Consider the following 18515-nt stretch of genomic DNA (forward strand, 5'->3'; position numbering starts at 1 on the left):
ACAGTGATTATGAGAAGAGGATGGAACATGACGGGGGGGTTACTGGGTGTAAGTAGACAGTAATATCTTATTACCTCCTCTACCGCCAATTCCAGCAATGTCTCCTCTTGACTTCCTCCCAACTCACCTCTGACCCGGAACTTCCTGTTTATCTGTGCAATCACTTCCTGTCTGCTTCTAAAATCACTTCCTGTCTATGCGGGCCATTCCATAAACATGAGAGTGCCACCTTGTGTGGAACAAGGGAATTGCAGCTTTACCTCTAAAGTATGTGGGGGACATTATTCATTGTTCCAGTGATTGCAATGATATAATTAGTCCACCCAAAAAAAACATTTCAGGTATGTTTAGGTATATTCTGGAGAGTTAAACCCCCTTCACAGCTTCTTATATATCTCAGACACTCTGTTGATGAGGTTTTGGCACCGAGTTCCTGAGTCTACTCCGCCAGTGAGCCCATTATAATGGGTTCCCTCCATTCCTCTTCATTCCATGTCTCACAGCCCCCTTCCCATCCTCCTTCCTTTCATGTTTCTTGGTTATTCAGCTATCCTCCTTCCTTCCATATCCATCAGTCACATTCCCATCTTCTTTCCTTTCATGTTTCTTGCTCATCCAGCTATCCTCCTTCCTTCAATATCTGTCAGTCACATTCCCATTTTCCTTCCTTTCATGTTTCTTGGTCATCCAGCTATCCTTCTTCTTTCCTTGTCTGTCAGTCACATTCCCATCTTCCTTCCTTCTATGTTCCTTAGTCACATTCCCATCCTCCTTCCTTCCATATATCTCTAAGTCATATTCCCTTCCTCCTTCTATGTCTTCCAGTCACATTCCCATCCTCCTTCGCTCCATGTCTTTTAGCCATGCTTCCATCCTCCTTCCCTCCATGTCTCTTAGTCATCCTCCTTCCATCCATACAACTCCAATACATTCTCTTCCTCCTTCCTTCTATGTCTTTTAGTCATATTCTGATCCTTTGTCATTCCATGTAATTAAATTATATTCCCATCCACCTTCCTTCCAAGTCCCTAAGTCACATTCATGTCCTCCCTCCTTCCATGTTTTTGGTTATCCTCCTTCATTCCATATATTTCAGACATATTCCTGTTCGCCTTCCTTCCATCCTCCTTCCTCCCATATATCTAAGTCACATTCCCTTCCTCCTTCCATCCATTTCTTCAGTAACATTCTCATCCTTCTTCCTTCCATGTCTCTCAGCCTCAATTCCGTTCTCCTTCCTTCTATGTCTCTCAGGCATCCTTCTTCCATCCATGTATCTTCAAAACATTTCCACCCTTAGTCCTTCTATGTCTCTCAGTCATCCTCCTATCCTCTATCCTATTCCATGTCTTTCAGTTATATTCCCATCCTCCTTCGGTCCATGTCCCTCGGTCACATTCATGTCCTCCCTCCTTTCACGTCTCTTGGTTATCCTGCTATACTCCTTCAATCTGTATTTTAGTTATATTCCTGTCCTCCTTCCTTCCATGTCCCTCAGTCACATTCATGTCCTTCTTCATTCCATGTCTCTTGGTTATCCTCTTACCTGACTTCATTTCGTGTCTTTCAGTCACATTCCCATCCTCCTATCTTCAGTGTCTCTCAGTCACATTCCTGTCCTCCTTCCTTCCATGTCTCTTGGTTATCCTCCTATCCTTGTTCATTCCATTTCTTCCCGTCACATTCATATCTTCCTTCCTTCCACGTCCTTCAGTCACATTCCCAATCTCTAGCACCAGATAGCTATCTGCCGCCATAACCCCCTGGTATTTAACGTCAAAGTACCGACGTATAACTGCGGTGGGCGGTCCGGAAGTGGTTAAAGAGGCCCTGTCCTGCTTACTTCTATTACAAGGGATGTTTACATTCCTTGGAATAGGAATAAAAATGATCAAAAAAATAAATAAAAAAATTGTAAAAATAAAAAATAATAAATAAAATAAATATATAGCAGCTTTTCCAGACATTGGGCCTGATGTGGGTCTGCTATGTTAACCGTTAACACCCAACATCACATTTAAGCTCGTTGCCCAAGTATGAATACTGAGACAATGACCAGTCCGGCATCTTTGGTTTTTAGTTTTATTTTAGGAACTTTGATGGGAGAAGGGAATGAGTGGGATACTCCTCTGGCTCAACTAAGTACAAGAATGGGGCACTTGAGAAAAAAATGCCTTCTAGCGCTGACTTGACGCCGGCTAAATGCTACCAACGCTTACTAATGCCTACAGTACTGCTGCAACACTTTACACTTCAGGGCCCAACCACTGGCACCCCTTTTACTCTTCAGGGTTAACTCTGGCACCCCGTTTACTGTCACCGCTGCCCGGTTAGCTAGCTCCTGGATCCCTCTGACCTTCTCCGGAGTGGTTCCCTCTCCTAGGCAGACCCCAGGGGTAGTTTGCAGTACTCACAACTCAGAATGCTTTCCTGAAACTCGTCCCCCAACAGCTCCGCTGGTCCTCAGTACACTGGATCCTTCTCTGCAGCTCAGCTCAGCCCTGTATCCCCTCAGGCAAGCCGCCAAGGATACCCAAATCCTCTTGACAGGAGGAAAGACAGCCGTCACTTCCCTCCTGGGACTCTGCTTCCCGACAAAGACGCTGCGTCATGTGCTCCCCTCAGACTTATACCCTCTCCCAGAATGCTGTGCGGCATAATCTGCCCTCCTGGGATGGATACAAGCCCTGGTGTGCCATTGGCCGGGTTTCCTCCACTGCCCAATGAGAGCCCTCATTGGGTTACAGTGGGGAGACTCCCTAGTCTCAACAGTCACACATGGGAACCATGACAGCCTCACTGAATAATCTGGCCCTGCTGTTAAGCAGGAAGGCCTCCCTTATAATTACCTAGCATTTACCTTTTAGGGTGCTACAAATAGAAAAAATAATCGCTAGAATGAGAGCAATAATTTGAGCCCTAGACCTCCTCTGTAACTCGAAGTTGGTAACCTGTAAAAATGTACTCGGTGTAAAACTATCTTTCAAATTATAGAAAGAAATTGAGCTAACTTTACTGTTTTCTTATTTTTTAAGTAAAAAAAAGTGATTTTTTTTCCCCAAAAATTGTGTTTGGAAGACCACTGAGCAACTACAGTGTGATAAAAAATATTGCAACGATCTCCATTTTATTCTCTAGGGTCTCTGCTAAAAAATATATAATGTTTGGGGGTTCTAAGTAATTTTCTAGCAAAAAAAAAAATGATTTTAACTTGTAAACCACAAGTGTCAGAAATGGGCCCAGTCCAGAAGTGGTTAATGTGAGATCTGGGGGGTCAAAAAGACCTTAGATCTCACATCTACACTAAAAAATAAAACAATTTTTGTTCATGATAAAAAATAAAAGGGCTGTTTAAATGCGTTGCTAGGAGACTATGTTTGACTTTGCTCCAGTCCTCCAAGGCCAGAGTGGAGTGGGGGCCATCTTGCCCTCACTCGACTTCCTGCCTGTGAGGAGCATGGATCGGATCGTTCTCCCCTGGTACCGGCGGGTCTGGTAAACGGGTAAAATGACCGGGAAGCGGCGGGCGCGGGAGGGGCTGGGGGACCTCTCCCTCTGCACCGTAAAGGTTATCCAGTGGCGAATCTGCCACTGGGACCACCCTTATGTGAAAGAATTACTGAAATAAATTAACTTTTTGATGATATTCCGGCAGTTTAATAAAATACCGGGGTTATGGCTGCTATCTGCTGTCATAACCCCGGTATGGAACGTCAAAGTACCGACGTATAACTGCGGCGGGCGGTCTGGAACTAGTTAAAACACCAAACTTATATCTGAGGTAAACAGGCCTCCTTCCAGCCTCTTTCTGCTGGGGATTGGTCAAGGACCTTATAAATATGCCAAGCAGCCCCTCCTGGCTTCCACCCACTATATCTGGAAGCTTCTCCAAAGTTCCACAAGACCGGGGGAGGCACCAGTAGAGCTGCCTGAGATGTGCTGCATTATATACAGGAGCGTCTCATAAAATTAGAATATCATCAAAAAGTTAATTTATTTCAGTAATTCAATTCAAAAAGTGAAACTCCTATATTTTATATTCAAGGGCCACCGACAGCCTCCTCAGCACTCCATCTTCCACCCGACTGCCCCTGCTGGCCTGACCCGTGCTTATTTATGAGGTAAGAAGGCCTCCTTCCAACCCCTTTCTGCTGGGGATTGGTCAAGGACCTTATAAATATGCCAAGCAGCCCCTCCTGGCTTCCACCCACTACATCTGGAAGCTTCTCCAAAGTTCCATAAAACCGGAGGAGGCAACGGAAGAGCTGCCTGAGATGTGCTGCATTATAAACAGGAGCGTCTCATAACATTAGAATATCATCAAAAAGTTAATTTATTTCAGTAATTTAATTCAAAAAGTGAAACTCATATATTTTATATAAATGTGTTACACACAGAGTGATATATTTCAAGCATTGTTTTCTTTTAATTATGATGATTATGGCTTACAGCTAGTGACACCCCAAAATTCAATATCTCAGAAAATTAGAATATTACATATATTAAGATCAATAAAAAGAAAAGGATTTTTGATTCAGAAATGTTGTCATAGTGAAAAGTCGGTCCATGTACAGTATAGGATGCACTCAATACTTGGTCGGGGCTCCTTTTTCATAAATTACTGCATCAATGCGGCGTGGCATGGAGGCGATCAGCCTGTGGCACTGCTGAGGTATTATGGAAGTCCGGGTTGCTTTGATAGCGGCCTTCAGCTCCTCTGCATTGTTGGGTCTGATGCCTCTCATCTCTCAGAATCTGTGGGGTATTGTCTAGAACAGTGATTGCAAACCTTGGAAAACCCCAGATGTTTTGAAACAATATTTCCCATGATGCTCAACTACACTGCAGAGTGCATGAGTATCATGGGAAATATGGTTCCAAAACATCTGGGGCACCAAGGTTCACCATCACTGCTCTAGACAATCCCCCACAGATTCTCTATGGGGTTTAGATCAGGTGAGTTTGCTAGCCAACCAAGCACGGTGATCCCATGATCACGTGACCAGGTATTGGTAGTTTTAGCAGTGTGGGCGGTGCCAAGTCCTGCTGAAAAATGAAATCAGCATCTCCATAAAGCTGGTCAGCAGAGGGAAGCATGAAGTGCTCTAGAATTTCCTGCTAGAGGGCTGCGCTGACTTTGGACTTGATAACACACAGTGGACCAACACCAGCAGAAGACACGGCTCCCCAAATCATCACCGACTGTGGAAACTTCACACTGGACCTCATGCAACCTGGACTCTGTGCCTCTCCACTCCTCCTCCAGACTCTGGGACCTTGATTTCCAAATGAAATGCCAAATTTTCCACAGTCAGTGATGATTTGGGGAGACGTGTCATCTGCTGGTGGTGGCCCACTGTGTTTTGTTGGTAAACAATACAGAGCTCTGTACAGGTGGAGCGATCTCTCTGTTTCTCATCCCTGCAAATTACCAGGGAAAGAAGCGCAGTGCAGAATAGCAAAAAATGGCCTGGTCATGAAGGGGGTAAAACCTTCCGGAGCTGAAGTGGTCTTTGATCATACAATTGTCCTACAGATGAAAATGTTTGAGAAACGCAACCACACTTTTCTGACCAACATCGGCAGGTATGGGTTCTCTGTTGTCTACTTATAGTCGGTCTCACTTTGAAAGCCTTCCCACACTGCGAACATTTAACAGGACGCCCAACCCATGTGACTTCTCTGGAGTGGAAGAAGGTCTACTTTTCAAGTGAAACCTTTCCCGCACTCTGAACACGAAAAAGAACGCTCACCCATGTAACTTCTCTGGAGTGGAAGAAGGTCTACTTTTCAAGTGAAACCTTTCCCCCACTCTGAACACGAAAAAGGACGCTCACCAGTGTGGCTTCTCTGGTGTATAAGAAGCCTTTCTTTCTGAGTAAAACATTTCCCGTACTCTGCTAATGAAAAAGGACGCTCTCCTGTGTGACTTCTCTAGTGTGTAAGAAGCCTTTCTTTTCTAAGTGAAACATTTCCCGCTCTCTGAACATGTACAAGGTTGTTCACCATTGTGGCTTCTCTAGTGTGTGAGAAGCCTTTCTGAGTGAAACCTTTCCCCCACTCTGCACATGAAAAAGGGCGCTCACCCTTATGAACTCTTTGATGTCTAAGAAGGTGCTCTGAGTGAAACTTTTCCCGCACTTCGATCATGAAAAAGGACGCTCACCCGTGTGTTTTCTCTGATGTGATAGGAGGTTTTCTTTCTGAGGGAAACATTTTCCACACTCTGAACATAAAAAAGGACTCTCTCCTGTGTGAGTTCTCTGATGTAGAAAAAGGGTTTCTTTCCGAGTAAAAGATTTCCCGCACTCTTAACATGAAAAAGAACGTTCGCCCGTGTGCGTTTTCAGATGTTTGAGAAGCCTTGATTTCCAAACAAATCTTTTCCCGCACTCCGAACATGAAAAAGGATGCTCGCCCGTGTGCGTTTTCTGATGTGTGAGAAGCCTTGATTTCCAAATGAAACTTTTCCCGCACTCCGAACATGAAAAAGGACGCTCGCCCGTGTGCGTTTTCTGATGTGCGAGAAGCCTTGATTTCCAAACGAAACTTTTCCCACACTCCGAACATGAAAAAGGATGCTCGCCCGTGTGTTTTCTCTGATGTGTTAGGAGGTTTTCTTTCTCATTGAAACGTTTTCCACACTCTGAACATGAAAACGGTTGCTCACCTGTGTGGCTTCTCTGGTGTATGAGAAGTCTGTCTTTCCGAATAAAACATTTCCCACACTCTGAACATGAAAATGGACGCTCACCCGTGTGAGTTCTCTGGTGCACAATAAAGTTTCCTTTCACAGTGAAACATTTCCCGCACTCTGGACATGAATAAGGACACTCTCCTATGGGACTGCTCTGGTGTAGAAGAAGGCTTCCTTTTTGAGTGAAACATTTCCTGCACTCTGAAGACGAAAAAGGACGCTTGCCAGTGTGACTTCTCTGATGTCTGAGAAGCCCTTCTTTCAGAGTGAAACCTTTCCCGCAATCCGAACATGAAAAAGGACGCTCGCCCGTGTGTTTTTCCTGATGTGTTAGGAGGTTTTCTTTATTATTGAAACATTTTCCACACTCTGAACATGAAAAAGGACGCTCACCAGTGTGACTTGTCTGATGTTTGGTAAGAACACTTTTCCGAGTGAAACGTTTTCCGCACTCTGAACATGAAAATGGACGCTCACCCGTGTGTTTTCTCTCATGTGTTAGAAGGCTTTGTTTCGTAGTGAAACATTTCCCGCACTCTGAGCATGAAAAAGGACACTCACCCGTGTGTTTTCTCTGATGTGTTAGAAGGCTTTGTTTCGTAGTGAAACATTTCCCGCACTCTGCACATGAGAAAGGACGCTCTCCTGTGTGGCTCCTCTGGTGTTCAATAAGTACGTTTTTTCGAGTGAAACGTTTCCCGCACTCCGGACATTGAAATGGACGCTTACGTGTTGGCGTCTCTTGTTCTACAGCTTCAGAAGGCAGGGATCCGTTATCCTCCATGTGCAGATCTAAATCACTAGAAGATCTTTGAGGATCGGATTTATCAGAAGATCTTTCCGCACTGCCAAGTGCGGGACATGCTTTGCTGGTAACATTATGTGATTTATCAAAGGAGTCTTCAGGATTAGAGGAAGCCAACGGTCTATTCACACAGTAAGGTCTGTGATGTGTATCTGGAGGAATATGGATTGCTCCTAGGGAAGATTTTACAATGCCATTTTCTGTCTTACAATCCAAAGACTGAATAGGATTTTCTTCTGAGGAATTCCAGACATGGCGTCCATCTGTGTGAAAGAAGAATATTATTCATTATAAAACCTCATTCATTCTTCATGTTTTATGTCTCATCTGTTGGTCAAGTGGTCAGCAGCTTCACAGAAACATCATTACAGCAATATCAATTAGAGACCAAAACAGCCACAACACACTGGTGATGTTATACTATGAAAAAGACACCGAAGACCTGAACCTCATTTATTGGGGACATTGAGGAATGGAGATGGACCTTTCATATGGTGTACAGTATCTCCTCCTCATTTGTTGGGAACATTATAGGGATGAACCTTTCAGCACTAAGACTCTGCCCTACGTGTTTTGTCAAAAAGGACGTCCTCAGCGGTCTAGCACTGAATCTCCACCATGTTTCTCCCCCTCATCTTGTATTATCTCCTCATTTGTTGGGAACATGACGTTATAATGAGGAATGGAGATGGTCCTTTCATATGGTGTACAGTATCTCCTCCTCATTTGTTGGGAACATGACGTTATATTGAGGAATGGAGATGGACCTTTCATATGGTGTACAGTATCTCCTCCTCATTTGTTGGGAACATTAAGTAGTGCAGTGGCTGCAAAGAACTGAAGAATGATCTCCTGTATAGTGTACAATATTTCAGCCTCCTTTGGTGGGCACATTGGGTGGTGGGGGTTGGTATGCTGATGATTTTTTTAATATACAACATTCTAAAAAATGTTGCTGGGAAATTCTTTGTTAGATAAGAATATATATTTCTGCCAAATAGGTTTAGGAATAGACAGAGGTGCCAAAGGCAGAGTAATTTATTCTACGTGAAGTCTGTAATTCAGGACAAACCCAGGTACAAATATTGAAAGCAAGAGGCATCTACTAATACACTGCTGTCCTGCTAGAAGGTCCATACCCTCATTGGCCAGAAAATCCTGGTGGGTATTTGGTGCTAGGGCTGCAACTAACGATTATTTTGTCTGTCGACTAATCTAACCATTATTTTTATTTTATTTTTTTTGCTTAATTGAGTGTTCTTTTTTTGATTAGCTAATTAATCCTTTGAATAACAAAGACCCCTCAGTAAGCCCCCTCCCAGTACAGACCCCTCAGTAAGCCCCCTCCCAGTACAGACCCCTCAGTAAGCCCCCTCCCAGTACAGACCCCTCAGTAAGCCCTCCCACCTAGTACAGACCCCTCAGTAGGCCCCCTCCCAGTACAGACCCCTCAGTAAGCCCCCCCCCACCTAGTACAGACCCCTCAGTAGGCCCCCTCCCAGTACAGACCCCTCAGTAAGCCCCCTCCCAGTACAGACCCTTCAGTAAGCCCTCCCACCTAGTACAGACCCCTCAGTAGGCCCCCTCAGAAAGCCCTCTCCCAGTACAGACCCCTCAGTAAGCCCTCCCACCTAGTACAGACCCCTCGGTAAGCCCCCTCCCAGTACAGACCCCTCAGTAAGCCCTCCCACCTAGTACAGACCCCTCAGTAAGCCCCCTCCCAGTACAGACCCCTCAGTAAGCCCCCTCCCAGTATAGACCCCTCAGTAAGCCGCCCCTCCCAGTATAGACCCCTCAGTAAGCCCCCCTCCCAGTACAGACCACTCAGTAAGCCCCCTCCCAGTACAGACCCCTCAGTAAGCCCCCCCTCCCAGTACAGACCCCTCAGTAAGCCCCCTCTCCCAGTACAGACCCCTTAGTAAGCCCCCTCTCCCAGTACAGACCCCTCAGTAAGCCCCCTCCCAGTACAGACCCCTCAGTAAGCCCCCTCCCAGTACAGACCCCTCAGTAAGCCCCCCCTCCCAGTACAGACCCCTCAGTAAGCCCCCCCTCCCAGTACAGACCCCTCAGTAAGCCCCCTCCCAGTACAGACTCCTCAGTAAGCCCTCCCACCTAGTACAGACCCCTCAGTAAGCCCTCCCACCTAGTACAGATCCCTCAGTAAGCCCTCCCACCTAGTACAGACCACTTAGTAAGCCCCCCTCCCAGTGCAGACCCCTCACATGATGCTGCTGGAGTGGCGCGTGACGTCTCGTCTGTGTGGGACAGTGGGAGGGATCATCGGTGTTGGCGCCAGTCTGCAGCCTCAGAGAGTCAGCTCAGTTCATGCGCAGGCGCAGCCGCCCCGGACGTCATGCCGCTCACAGCGGCTGACGTAGAAGAGCCGGACACTCTGGACTGGAGCGCAGCGGGGCCGGGGGCGGGGCAGTGCAGCCTGCAGCAGCCCGGCCGGCAATGCGAGCAGGGGGCGTGTGACGCGTCGACGCCTTTCACGCATGTCGACGTATTTCTGTAGTCAACTTACTCAATTACGTCGACGCATCGTTGCAGCACTATTTGGTGCCCTTCTACCACCCAGGGCAGCACCACTCACCCACCTTAGAGTTAGGTTTTAGATTTCCCCCAAAAAAGTAACCATGTATAGTAGGTTCCCTATGAGTAAGCTCTAGTTAGAGTGGAACGTCTTGGGGTGATCCAGGTGGAACAATCTGTATGTTGCAGAGTTGAATAAACTTGAACAAGGATTTTAAAACAGTCAGCTGCTTTCTCTCTTCTTTGTGATTTTTTTTTGATGGATTCCTTGTAGTGGCCACCAACCGCTAGGAGCCAGATCTCTGAGTCGGATGATTTGTGGTGATGATTGCCTGCATTGGAACATTATCTCCTGTATCACATCACAATATGACTTACCTGTCCCAACATCTAGAGAAGTTTCCTCCATTTTAATATTCATCCTCACTCCGACCTCCTCCACAGACTGCTGCTCACCCCTCTCAAACATCTCTTCCTCTTCAGCTTTAACATCACTCGCCCCCTCACCCTAAAGCAACAGAATGATTTAAAATCTTCATTCCCTGAGCACTGAAAGCTAAAAATAACATAAATAATATAATTTCACGCAGCTTGGAGATTCAGACTCTTTGTTCCACCTACCGGATGATGATGAGGGATGGTGTGACCTTCCTGTGTGGAATCCTGGAAATTCAGAGGACAGGGACATCTCTCTGGTGGGTTTCTATCACTGCATGGCTCCATCATAACCTCCTTGTATCCTTCTGAAAACTCCTCTTTCTCTTCTTTAACAAGGATTTTACAATATTCCAGATCTCCGCTCTGTGTTTAATAATTAAAAAATAACTTCAATGTTTATAAACCAACTGAAACACAGACCCAAATGTTAAGCTGAGCATTCTTCCATCTGATGATGAGGGATGAAAAGGGAGAAAATATAATCTATAAAATATAACTTCACATAATAAGTCCACATATCATCTCAGTGAGTTCATGTTCTAGATGCCCCATCCACCAACCTTGTCATTGTGATATATGGTGTGACCTTCCGGTGTGGAATCCTGGGAATACAGAGGACGGGGACATCTCTCTGGTGGGTTCCTGGTATTAGGTGGCTCCGTCATATCCTTGTGCCCTTCTGAAAACTCCTTCATCACTTCATACTCCTCATCCTCCTCTTTATACTCTTCTTTAACAACAATATTATAATCCCTGAGGTTTCCACTCTTAAAATATAATTAAGATATTCATTGTAACAATCAGGTTTGTGTATAAATCATAAATATCACTGATTGTACATCATCTACCTGATGATGGTGAGGGATGGTGTGATCTTCCTGTATGAAATCCCGGGAATACAGAGGACGGGGACATCTCTCTGGTGGGTTCCTATTACTGGATCCATCTGTAGGAAACACACACACTGACTGAATACATTGTTCCTATGTGTTTATCAGATGATGGGGGATCTAGGTGGAGCCTCCGTACTGCTCTCTCCTTTACAATAAAGTCTCCTCTTACCCGGTGATGTGAGGGGCGGCTGATTCTCCATCATGACGTCCTTGTAGAGATCCTTGTGTCCTTCTAAATACTCCCACTCCTCCATGGAGAAATAGACAATGACATCCTGACACCTTATAGAAACCTGACACACACAATGATACAGTCACCATCCAGACACATCCCTTGTCTGTTACTGGATAATGTCCCAGAATTCCCAGCACCGCATACCTCTGATGTCAGTAGCTCAGTGATCCTCTTGGTAACTTCTAGAATCTTCCACTTGTGGTGCCTCTTAGGAGTCAGGGAGTAAAGTGGAGGCACTGTGATGGTTGTATGGTCACCAGACTTCTTGACAACAGGGAAACTCTGTATTGAAACAGAAATAAAGATGTTGAGTGATCTCCCAGAATCCTCCTCACCTCTCCGGTCAGCAGGTAGATGATCTTATGGGCGAGGTCTAATATCCTACCAGTCAAGTTTTCTTTGTCCACCTTTATTGAGGTGGTCATTGATCTATACAGGACTCTCCTCTCTGTAGGACGGGTAATAATCTGAGAAATATTTGAAATTTAGGGCTCTGTACTTTACATCCCACATCAATTGATTACATAGTTAGTGAGGCTGAAAAAAAGACACCAGTCCATCCAGTTCAACCTATGTGTGTGTGTGTATAAATGTTTTACATTGGAGTTTTGCCACACAGGGTTTATTTTAGCTCTTTTAAACGTATTCCCCATTGGAATTCACTGACCAATACCTTTGTTTAGTATGTTCTTAAAGCACTCCTATTTTTTCTCCGTGTTCTTTGTTCCTAGGATTTTAGCATCTACCATAGAGCGCAGTTTAGGGAAATTGGCTCTTTTGAAATTCAGTGTCCTTGTATTACCCTTGTGTTTCCTATTTCTATGAATGATACTGAAACTAATTGACCTATGGTCACTGTTTCCTAAGTTTCCCTGTATTTCTATATCCGCAATCAGGTCTGTATTGTTAGTAATCAGTAGGTCTAGTAACGCATTGTTTATCGTTGGTGCGTTCACCATCTGACCCACAAAATTGTTCTGCAAAACATTTAGGAAATGGCGAGCCTTAGATGAATGCGTGGTTCCTTCTGCCCAGTCTATATCCGATTAATTGAAGTCCCCCATTATAACGACATTTCCCATCCTTGCTACCATTTCAAGCTGTGATAGGAGGTCCGCCTCCCCCTCCTCCCGCTGGTTGGGGGGCCTATAGCATACACCCAATATTACTAACCCCATAGTACCTTCCCTTTGAAGCTCTACTCATTGTCTTTAGTTTTATAATCACTAATTGTTCCATGAATGACTGTCATAGATCTCTTAATCTACCAACGGCGGTGAGTGCCTCTAGTTAGGTATTATTATATAAATATATATACTTTATATTATTATATTTTATATGTGTCTGCGTATTACTATATACATATTATACATTTATTCTACATATGTTGCTAGACCCTATTACGACTATGGAGGAAGAAGACGGACATGACGGGGGGGGGGGGATTACTGGGTGTAAATATAAAATAATATCTTATTACCTCCTCTACAGCCAATTCCAGCAATGTCTTCTCTCTACTTCCTCCCAACTCACCTCTGACCCGGAACTTCCTGTTTATCTATGCAATCACTTCCTGTCTGCTTTTAAAATCACTTCCTGTCTGTGCGGCCATTCCGTAAACATAAGAGTGCCACCTTGTGTGGAACAAGGAAATTGCAGCTTTACCTCTAAAGTATGTGGAGGACATTATGCATTGTTCCAGTGATTGCAATGATATAATTAGTCCACCCAAAAAAATATTTCAGTGTTTGTTATATTCTGGAGAGTTAAACCCCTTCACAGCTTCTTATATATCTCAGAAGTTCTATTGGTGAGGTTTTGGCACCGAGTTCCTGAGTCTACTCCTCCAGTGAGCTCATTATGATGGGTTCCCTCCATTCCATTCATCTTCATTCCATGTCTCACAGACTCCTTCCCATCCTCCTTCCTTTCATGTTTCTTGGTTATCCAGCTATCCTCCTTCTTCCCATGTCTCTCAGTGCTCCACCTATCCTCCTTCCTTTCATATCCATTAGTCACATTCACATCTTCCTTCCATGTTTCTTAGTCACATTCACATCCTGCTTCTGTCGATGTCTTCCAGTCACATTCCCATCCTCCTTCCTTCCATGTCTTTTAGCCATGCTTCCATCCTCCTTCCCTCCATGTCTCTCAGTCATCCTCCTTCCACCCATACATCTTCAATACATTCCCATCCTCCTTCCTTCTGTCTCTCAGTCACCTCTGTCATTCAGTATAATTCAATTATATTCCTATCCTCCTTCCTTTTATGTCCCTAAGTCACATTCATGTCCTCCCTCCTTCCATCTTTCTTGGTTATCCTCCTATCCTTCATTCCATGTATTTCAGTCATATTCCTGTTCGCCTTCCTTCAATGTCCCTTAGTGACATTTCCATCCTCCTTCCTTCCATATATCTAAGTCACATTCCCTTCCTCCTTTCATCCATTTCTTCCAGTCACATTACTGTCCTTTTTCCTTCCATGTACCTCAGCCTCACTTCTGTCCTCCTTCCTTCCATGTCCAGTCACATTACCGTCCTTCTTCCTTCCATGTACCTCAGCGTCACTTCCATCCTCCTTCCTTCTATGTCTCTCAGGCATCCTTCTTCCATCCATGTATCTTGAAAACATTTCTGCCCTTAGTCCTTCTATGTCTTTCAGCTAAATCTGTATTTGTAGCGTGTGTAGAATCCTACAGAAATGCACAAAACCGTTATATGGTGCCTGATTGCGACAGGCAAGCAGTGTTTGGTACTGTCGCGATCAGACCGATGCGCTGGTGTCAGAACTCCTATCCCTGACTCAGCGGTCAGCGCCGTTCTGGGAAAATTCAACTCTGCTCAGTTCAGGACACGAAACCTCCTGTGGGCTGGGACGGGGACAATCCCCTGGGGTTGATTGGCCAAGGGCTAAAGTCCAGCCCACATCCTTATCCCAATAAATTGGGGAACCTGCGATATGAACACGTTCTTCCATGAAGCCAGTTCTAAACTGGGGAGTCCCCACGCGGTTTCCGGTATGCTTCTCCAAAGGGATAAGCTTCAGTAAAGTTTATTTCTGTTTTTATTCCTTTTTATTTTTATAGCAAATTGCCAATTGTGTGTCTTTAATCTTTTTTGTAACTCCTTTTGCTTTGTATATATTTGTTATGCACTGCCCACTTTCGGGATATTAAATTATAAAATTAATAAGTGACTTCTGTGTACTAAGCTAGGACTCATATCTCTGAAGAGATTGTTGCATTTTAGTGCCTAATTGCTTGCTCTAAGCTACATGCCAATCTGTATGCAATTGCACTGTGTGTTGGCAGATTGCATGCAGATTGTAAACCAGACGGAGATCTGCGTGTGTGTGGTGTCCCAGCAGACCAGTCTGCGGACAAACTGTTGGGTGGTGGCAGGCTATCGTTTGTGGTGTGTGGGGACAGTGGGAAGAGTGATTAACATAGGGGTTCTAGCTTGTAGGATAGCTGGAGGAATCCTAGTAGTGTGTGATAATTGCTAGACTGCTCCCTAACCCTTACAGTGCACCAGATTGTATGTAAGATTTGTATCTGCCTGAGTGTGGTCAGCCAGCTGGATTGGAGTGGAGTCTCCCTCTAGTAGTGACCAAAGGCAGTGCGGGCTGTGAAAGTGTCACAGCCAGTCTTATTACTCAGTAGGAATTCCCCTTATTCCCTTATACTCCCCAGTCACGAAACCACGTCTAGGTTAGCTAGTCGCCGTGGGCGTGGTCAATCATGACAGGCACAGTGGTGTAGTGGTTAGCACTTTCACCTAGCAGCAAGAGGGTCAGTGGTTTGAATCCCAACCACAGCACTACCTGCCTGGAGTTTGCATGTTCTCCCTGTGCCTGCGTGGGTTTCCTCCAGGTACTCCGGTTTCCTCCCACACTCCAAAGACATGCCGGTAGGTTAATTGGATCCTGTATAAAATTGGCCCTACTATGTATGTATGTATGTATGAATGTGAGTTAGGGACCTTAGATTGTACGCTCCTTGAGGGCAGGGACTGATGTGAATGTGTAATGTATATGTAAAGCGCTGCGTAAATTGACAGCGCTATATAAGTACCTGAAATAAATAAAAAATAAATAAATATCCTCCTTCCTTCTATTTCCCTCAGTCACAGTCATGTACTTCTCCATTCCATGAGTCCTGGTTATCCTCCTTCATTCCATGTCTTTCAGTCACATTCCCAGCCTTCTTCCTTCCACTTTCCCATTCTCTTTCCTTTTATTTCTCACAAGCACATTCCCGTCCTCCTTTCTTTCATGTCTCTCAGCCTCACTCCAATCCTCCTTCCTTCCATGTCTCTCAGTCACATTCCATTCCTCCTATCTTCTGTGTCTCTCAGTCACATTCCTGTGTCTCTTGGTCATCCTCCTTCCTTCCATGCTGGTATCAGGGAAAATTCCCAGTAAACAAGGTTTGGGGAATAACGAGAGAGGGGAACCCATAGTGTCATGGAGAAATGTAACTACCTGTGCCCAGTAACCCTGGATTTCCAGACAACTCCAACGCAAATGATAGAAAGTTCCCCGTTCCCGTCCACACCTAGGGCAGGTGTCAGAGGCGTCCTGTCTGTATTTGGCTGTCAAAAGGGGGATAAGGTATGCGCGGTGGAAGATGTATATTTGCGTAAGGCGGTCAAATAATTTAGGAGATACTAATTTACAGGCATCCAGAGCGTCACTCCACTCGTCGTCCTCCATTTATATTCTTTTTTAGCAGAGGCCCTAGAGAATAAAATGGTGGGCACTGCCAATGTCACACGATATTTGCACAGCGGTTTTTTCCAACGCAAAGGGACGATGGACGGGGCTATGTACTGTCAAATCTTGAGTGAGAACCTCCTTTCCTCAGCCAGGGCATTGAAAATGGGTCGTGGATGGGTATTCACATGGGCATAACAATGACGCAAAACCCACGGCCAAGAAGAAGCACATTAAGGATTTGTAGTAGCCTAGCCAGTCTCCAGACCTTAATCCCATAGAAAATTTGTGAAGGGAGCTGAAGGTTCAAGTTACCGAACGTAAGCCTCAAAACCTTAATGACTTGGAGAGGATCTGCAAAGAGGAGTGGGACAAAATCCCTCCTGAGATGTGTGCAAATCTGGTGGCCAACTACAAGAAACTTCTGACCTCTGTGATTGCCAACAAGAAGCATATCAAAACTCCACTAAGGTGTCTTTCTGAAAACATTCCCAATGTGTCTAATTTATTTATTACAGAATAATCTCTCCACCTCTTGACCAGTGCAATGGCCTCCTCTGACCACCGCCAACCTTCTCAAAGTCCTTCTCACTCTTAACCTGAGATTGTGAGATCGTTATAGAAGGTTTTCTTTCTCTTTTGTGTCCTATTCTTCTACAAGTTGAAGTATTTTCTTCTCCTTTATTATGTGATGTGCAGTGCTGCATTATATACAGGAGCGTCTCATAAAATTAGAATATCATCAAAAAGTTAATTTATTTCAGTAATTCAAATCAAAAAGTGAAACTCCTATATTTTATATAGATGTGTTACACACAGAGTAATATATTTCAAGCATTTCTCTCTTTAATGTTGATGATTATGGCTTACAGCTAGTGACACCCTATAATTCAGTATCTCAGAAAATTAGAATATTACATATACTATGTATATACCATGTAAAATAATTTTTAATACAGAAATGTTGGCTTAGTGAAAAGTCTGTCCATGTACAGTATAGTATGCACTCAATACTTGGTCGGGGCTCCATTTTCATGAATTACTGCATCAATGCGGCGTGGCATGGAGGCGATCAGCCTGTGGCACTGCTGAGGTGTTATGGAAGCCAGGGTAGCTTTAATAGCAGCCTTCAGCTCATCTGCATTGTTGGGTCTGGTGTCTCTCATCTCTCAGAATCTGTGGGGTATTGTCTAGATCAGTGATGGCGAGCCTTGGCACCCGAGATGTTTTGAAACTACATTTCCCATGATGCTCAACTACACTGCAGAGTGCATGAACATCATGGGAAATGTGCTTCCAAAACATCTGGGGTGCCAAGGTTCACCATCACTGCTCTAGACAATCCCCCAAAGATTCTCTACGGGGTTTAGGTCAGGTGAGCTTGCTGACCAATCAAGCACAGTGATACCATGATCATGTGACCAAGTATTGGTAGTTTTGGCATTGTGGGCAGGGGCCAAGTCCTGCTGGAAAATGAAATCAGCATCTCCATCAAGCTGGTCAGCAGAGGGAAGCATGAAGTGCTCTAGAATTTCCTGCTAGAGGGCTGCGCTGACTTTGGACTTGATAGAACACAGTGGACCAACACCAGCAGATGACACGGCTCCCCAAATCATCACCGACTGTGGAAACTTCACACTGGACCTCATGCAACTTGGATTCTGTGCCTCTCCACTCCTCCTCCAGACTCTGGGACTTTGATTTCCACATGAAATGCCAAATTTTCCACAGTCAGTGATGATTTGGGGAGACGTGTCATCTGCTGGTGGTGGCCCACTGTGTTTTGTTGGTAAATAATACAGAGCTCTGTACAGATGGAGCGATTTCTCTGTTTCTCATCCCTGCAAATTACCAGGGAAAGAAGCGCAGTGCCGAATAGCAAAAAATTGCCTGGTCATGAAGGGGGGTAAAACCTTCCGGAGCTGAAGTGGTCTTTGATCATACAATTGTCCTACAGATGGAAATGTTTGAGAAATGCAACCACCCTTTTCTGACCAACATCGGCAGGTACGGGTTCTCTGTTCTCTACTTATAGTTGGTCTCACTTTGAAAGCCTTCCCACATTGAGAACATTTAACAGGACGCCCAACCCATGTGACTTCTCTGGAGTGGAAGAAGGCCTACTTTCCAAGTGAAACCTTTCCCGCACTCTGAACACAAATAAAAATGCTCACCCAAGTGAATTCCCTGGAGTGGAAGAA

General features: G+C 44.8%; 2 protein-coding genes across 2 annotated transcripts in view; both read right to left on the reverse strand.

Annotated features, from left to right (window-relative positions):
• Positions 1-18515, reverse strand: part of LOC309564420 (uncharacterized protein) — a gene marked incomplete at both ends in the record, with an annotated part of 648900 nt that overhangs the window by 33421 nt on the left and 596964 nt on the right.
• Positions 1-18515, reverse strand: part of LOC309563485 (uncharacterized protein) — a gene marked incomplete at its 3' end in the record, with an annotated part of 314854 nt that overhangs the window by 12088 nt on the left and 284251 nt on the right. Inside the window, exons 3-10 of the mRNA XM_082267878.1 lie at positions 11535-11658; positions 11321-11418; positions 11033-11239; positions 10764-10835; positions 10413-10542; positions 7427-7765; positions 6335-7318; positions 6167-6250 (exon numbers count right to left, since the gene is read on the reverse strand). Of these exons, the coding sequence (XP_082124004.1) occupies positions 6167-6250; positions 6335-7318; positions 7427-7765; positions 10413-10542; positions 10764-10835; positions 11033-11239; positions 11321-11418; positions 11535-11658 (2038 nt within the window). The remainder of the gene's footprint in view (positions 1-6166; positions 6251-6334; positions 7319-7426; positions 7766-10412; positions 10543-10763; positions 10836-11032; positions 11240-11320; positions 11419-11534; positions 11659-18515) is intronic.

This window comes from Pelophylax lessonae, assembly GCF_965119305.1.
Source record: "Pelophylax lessonae genome assembly, chromosome: 9".
NCBI lineage: Eukaryota > Metazoa > Chordata > Amphibia > Anura > Ranidae > Pelophylax > Pelophylax lessonae.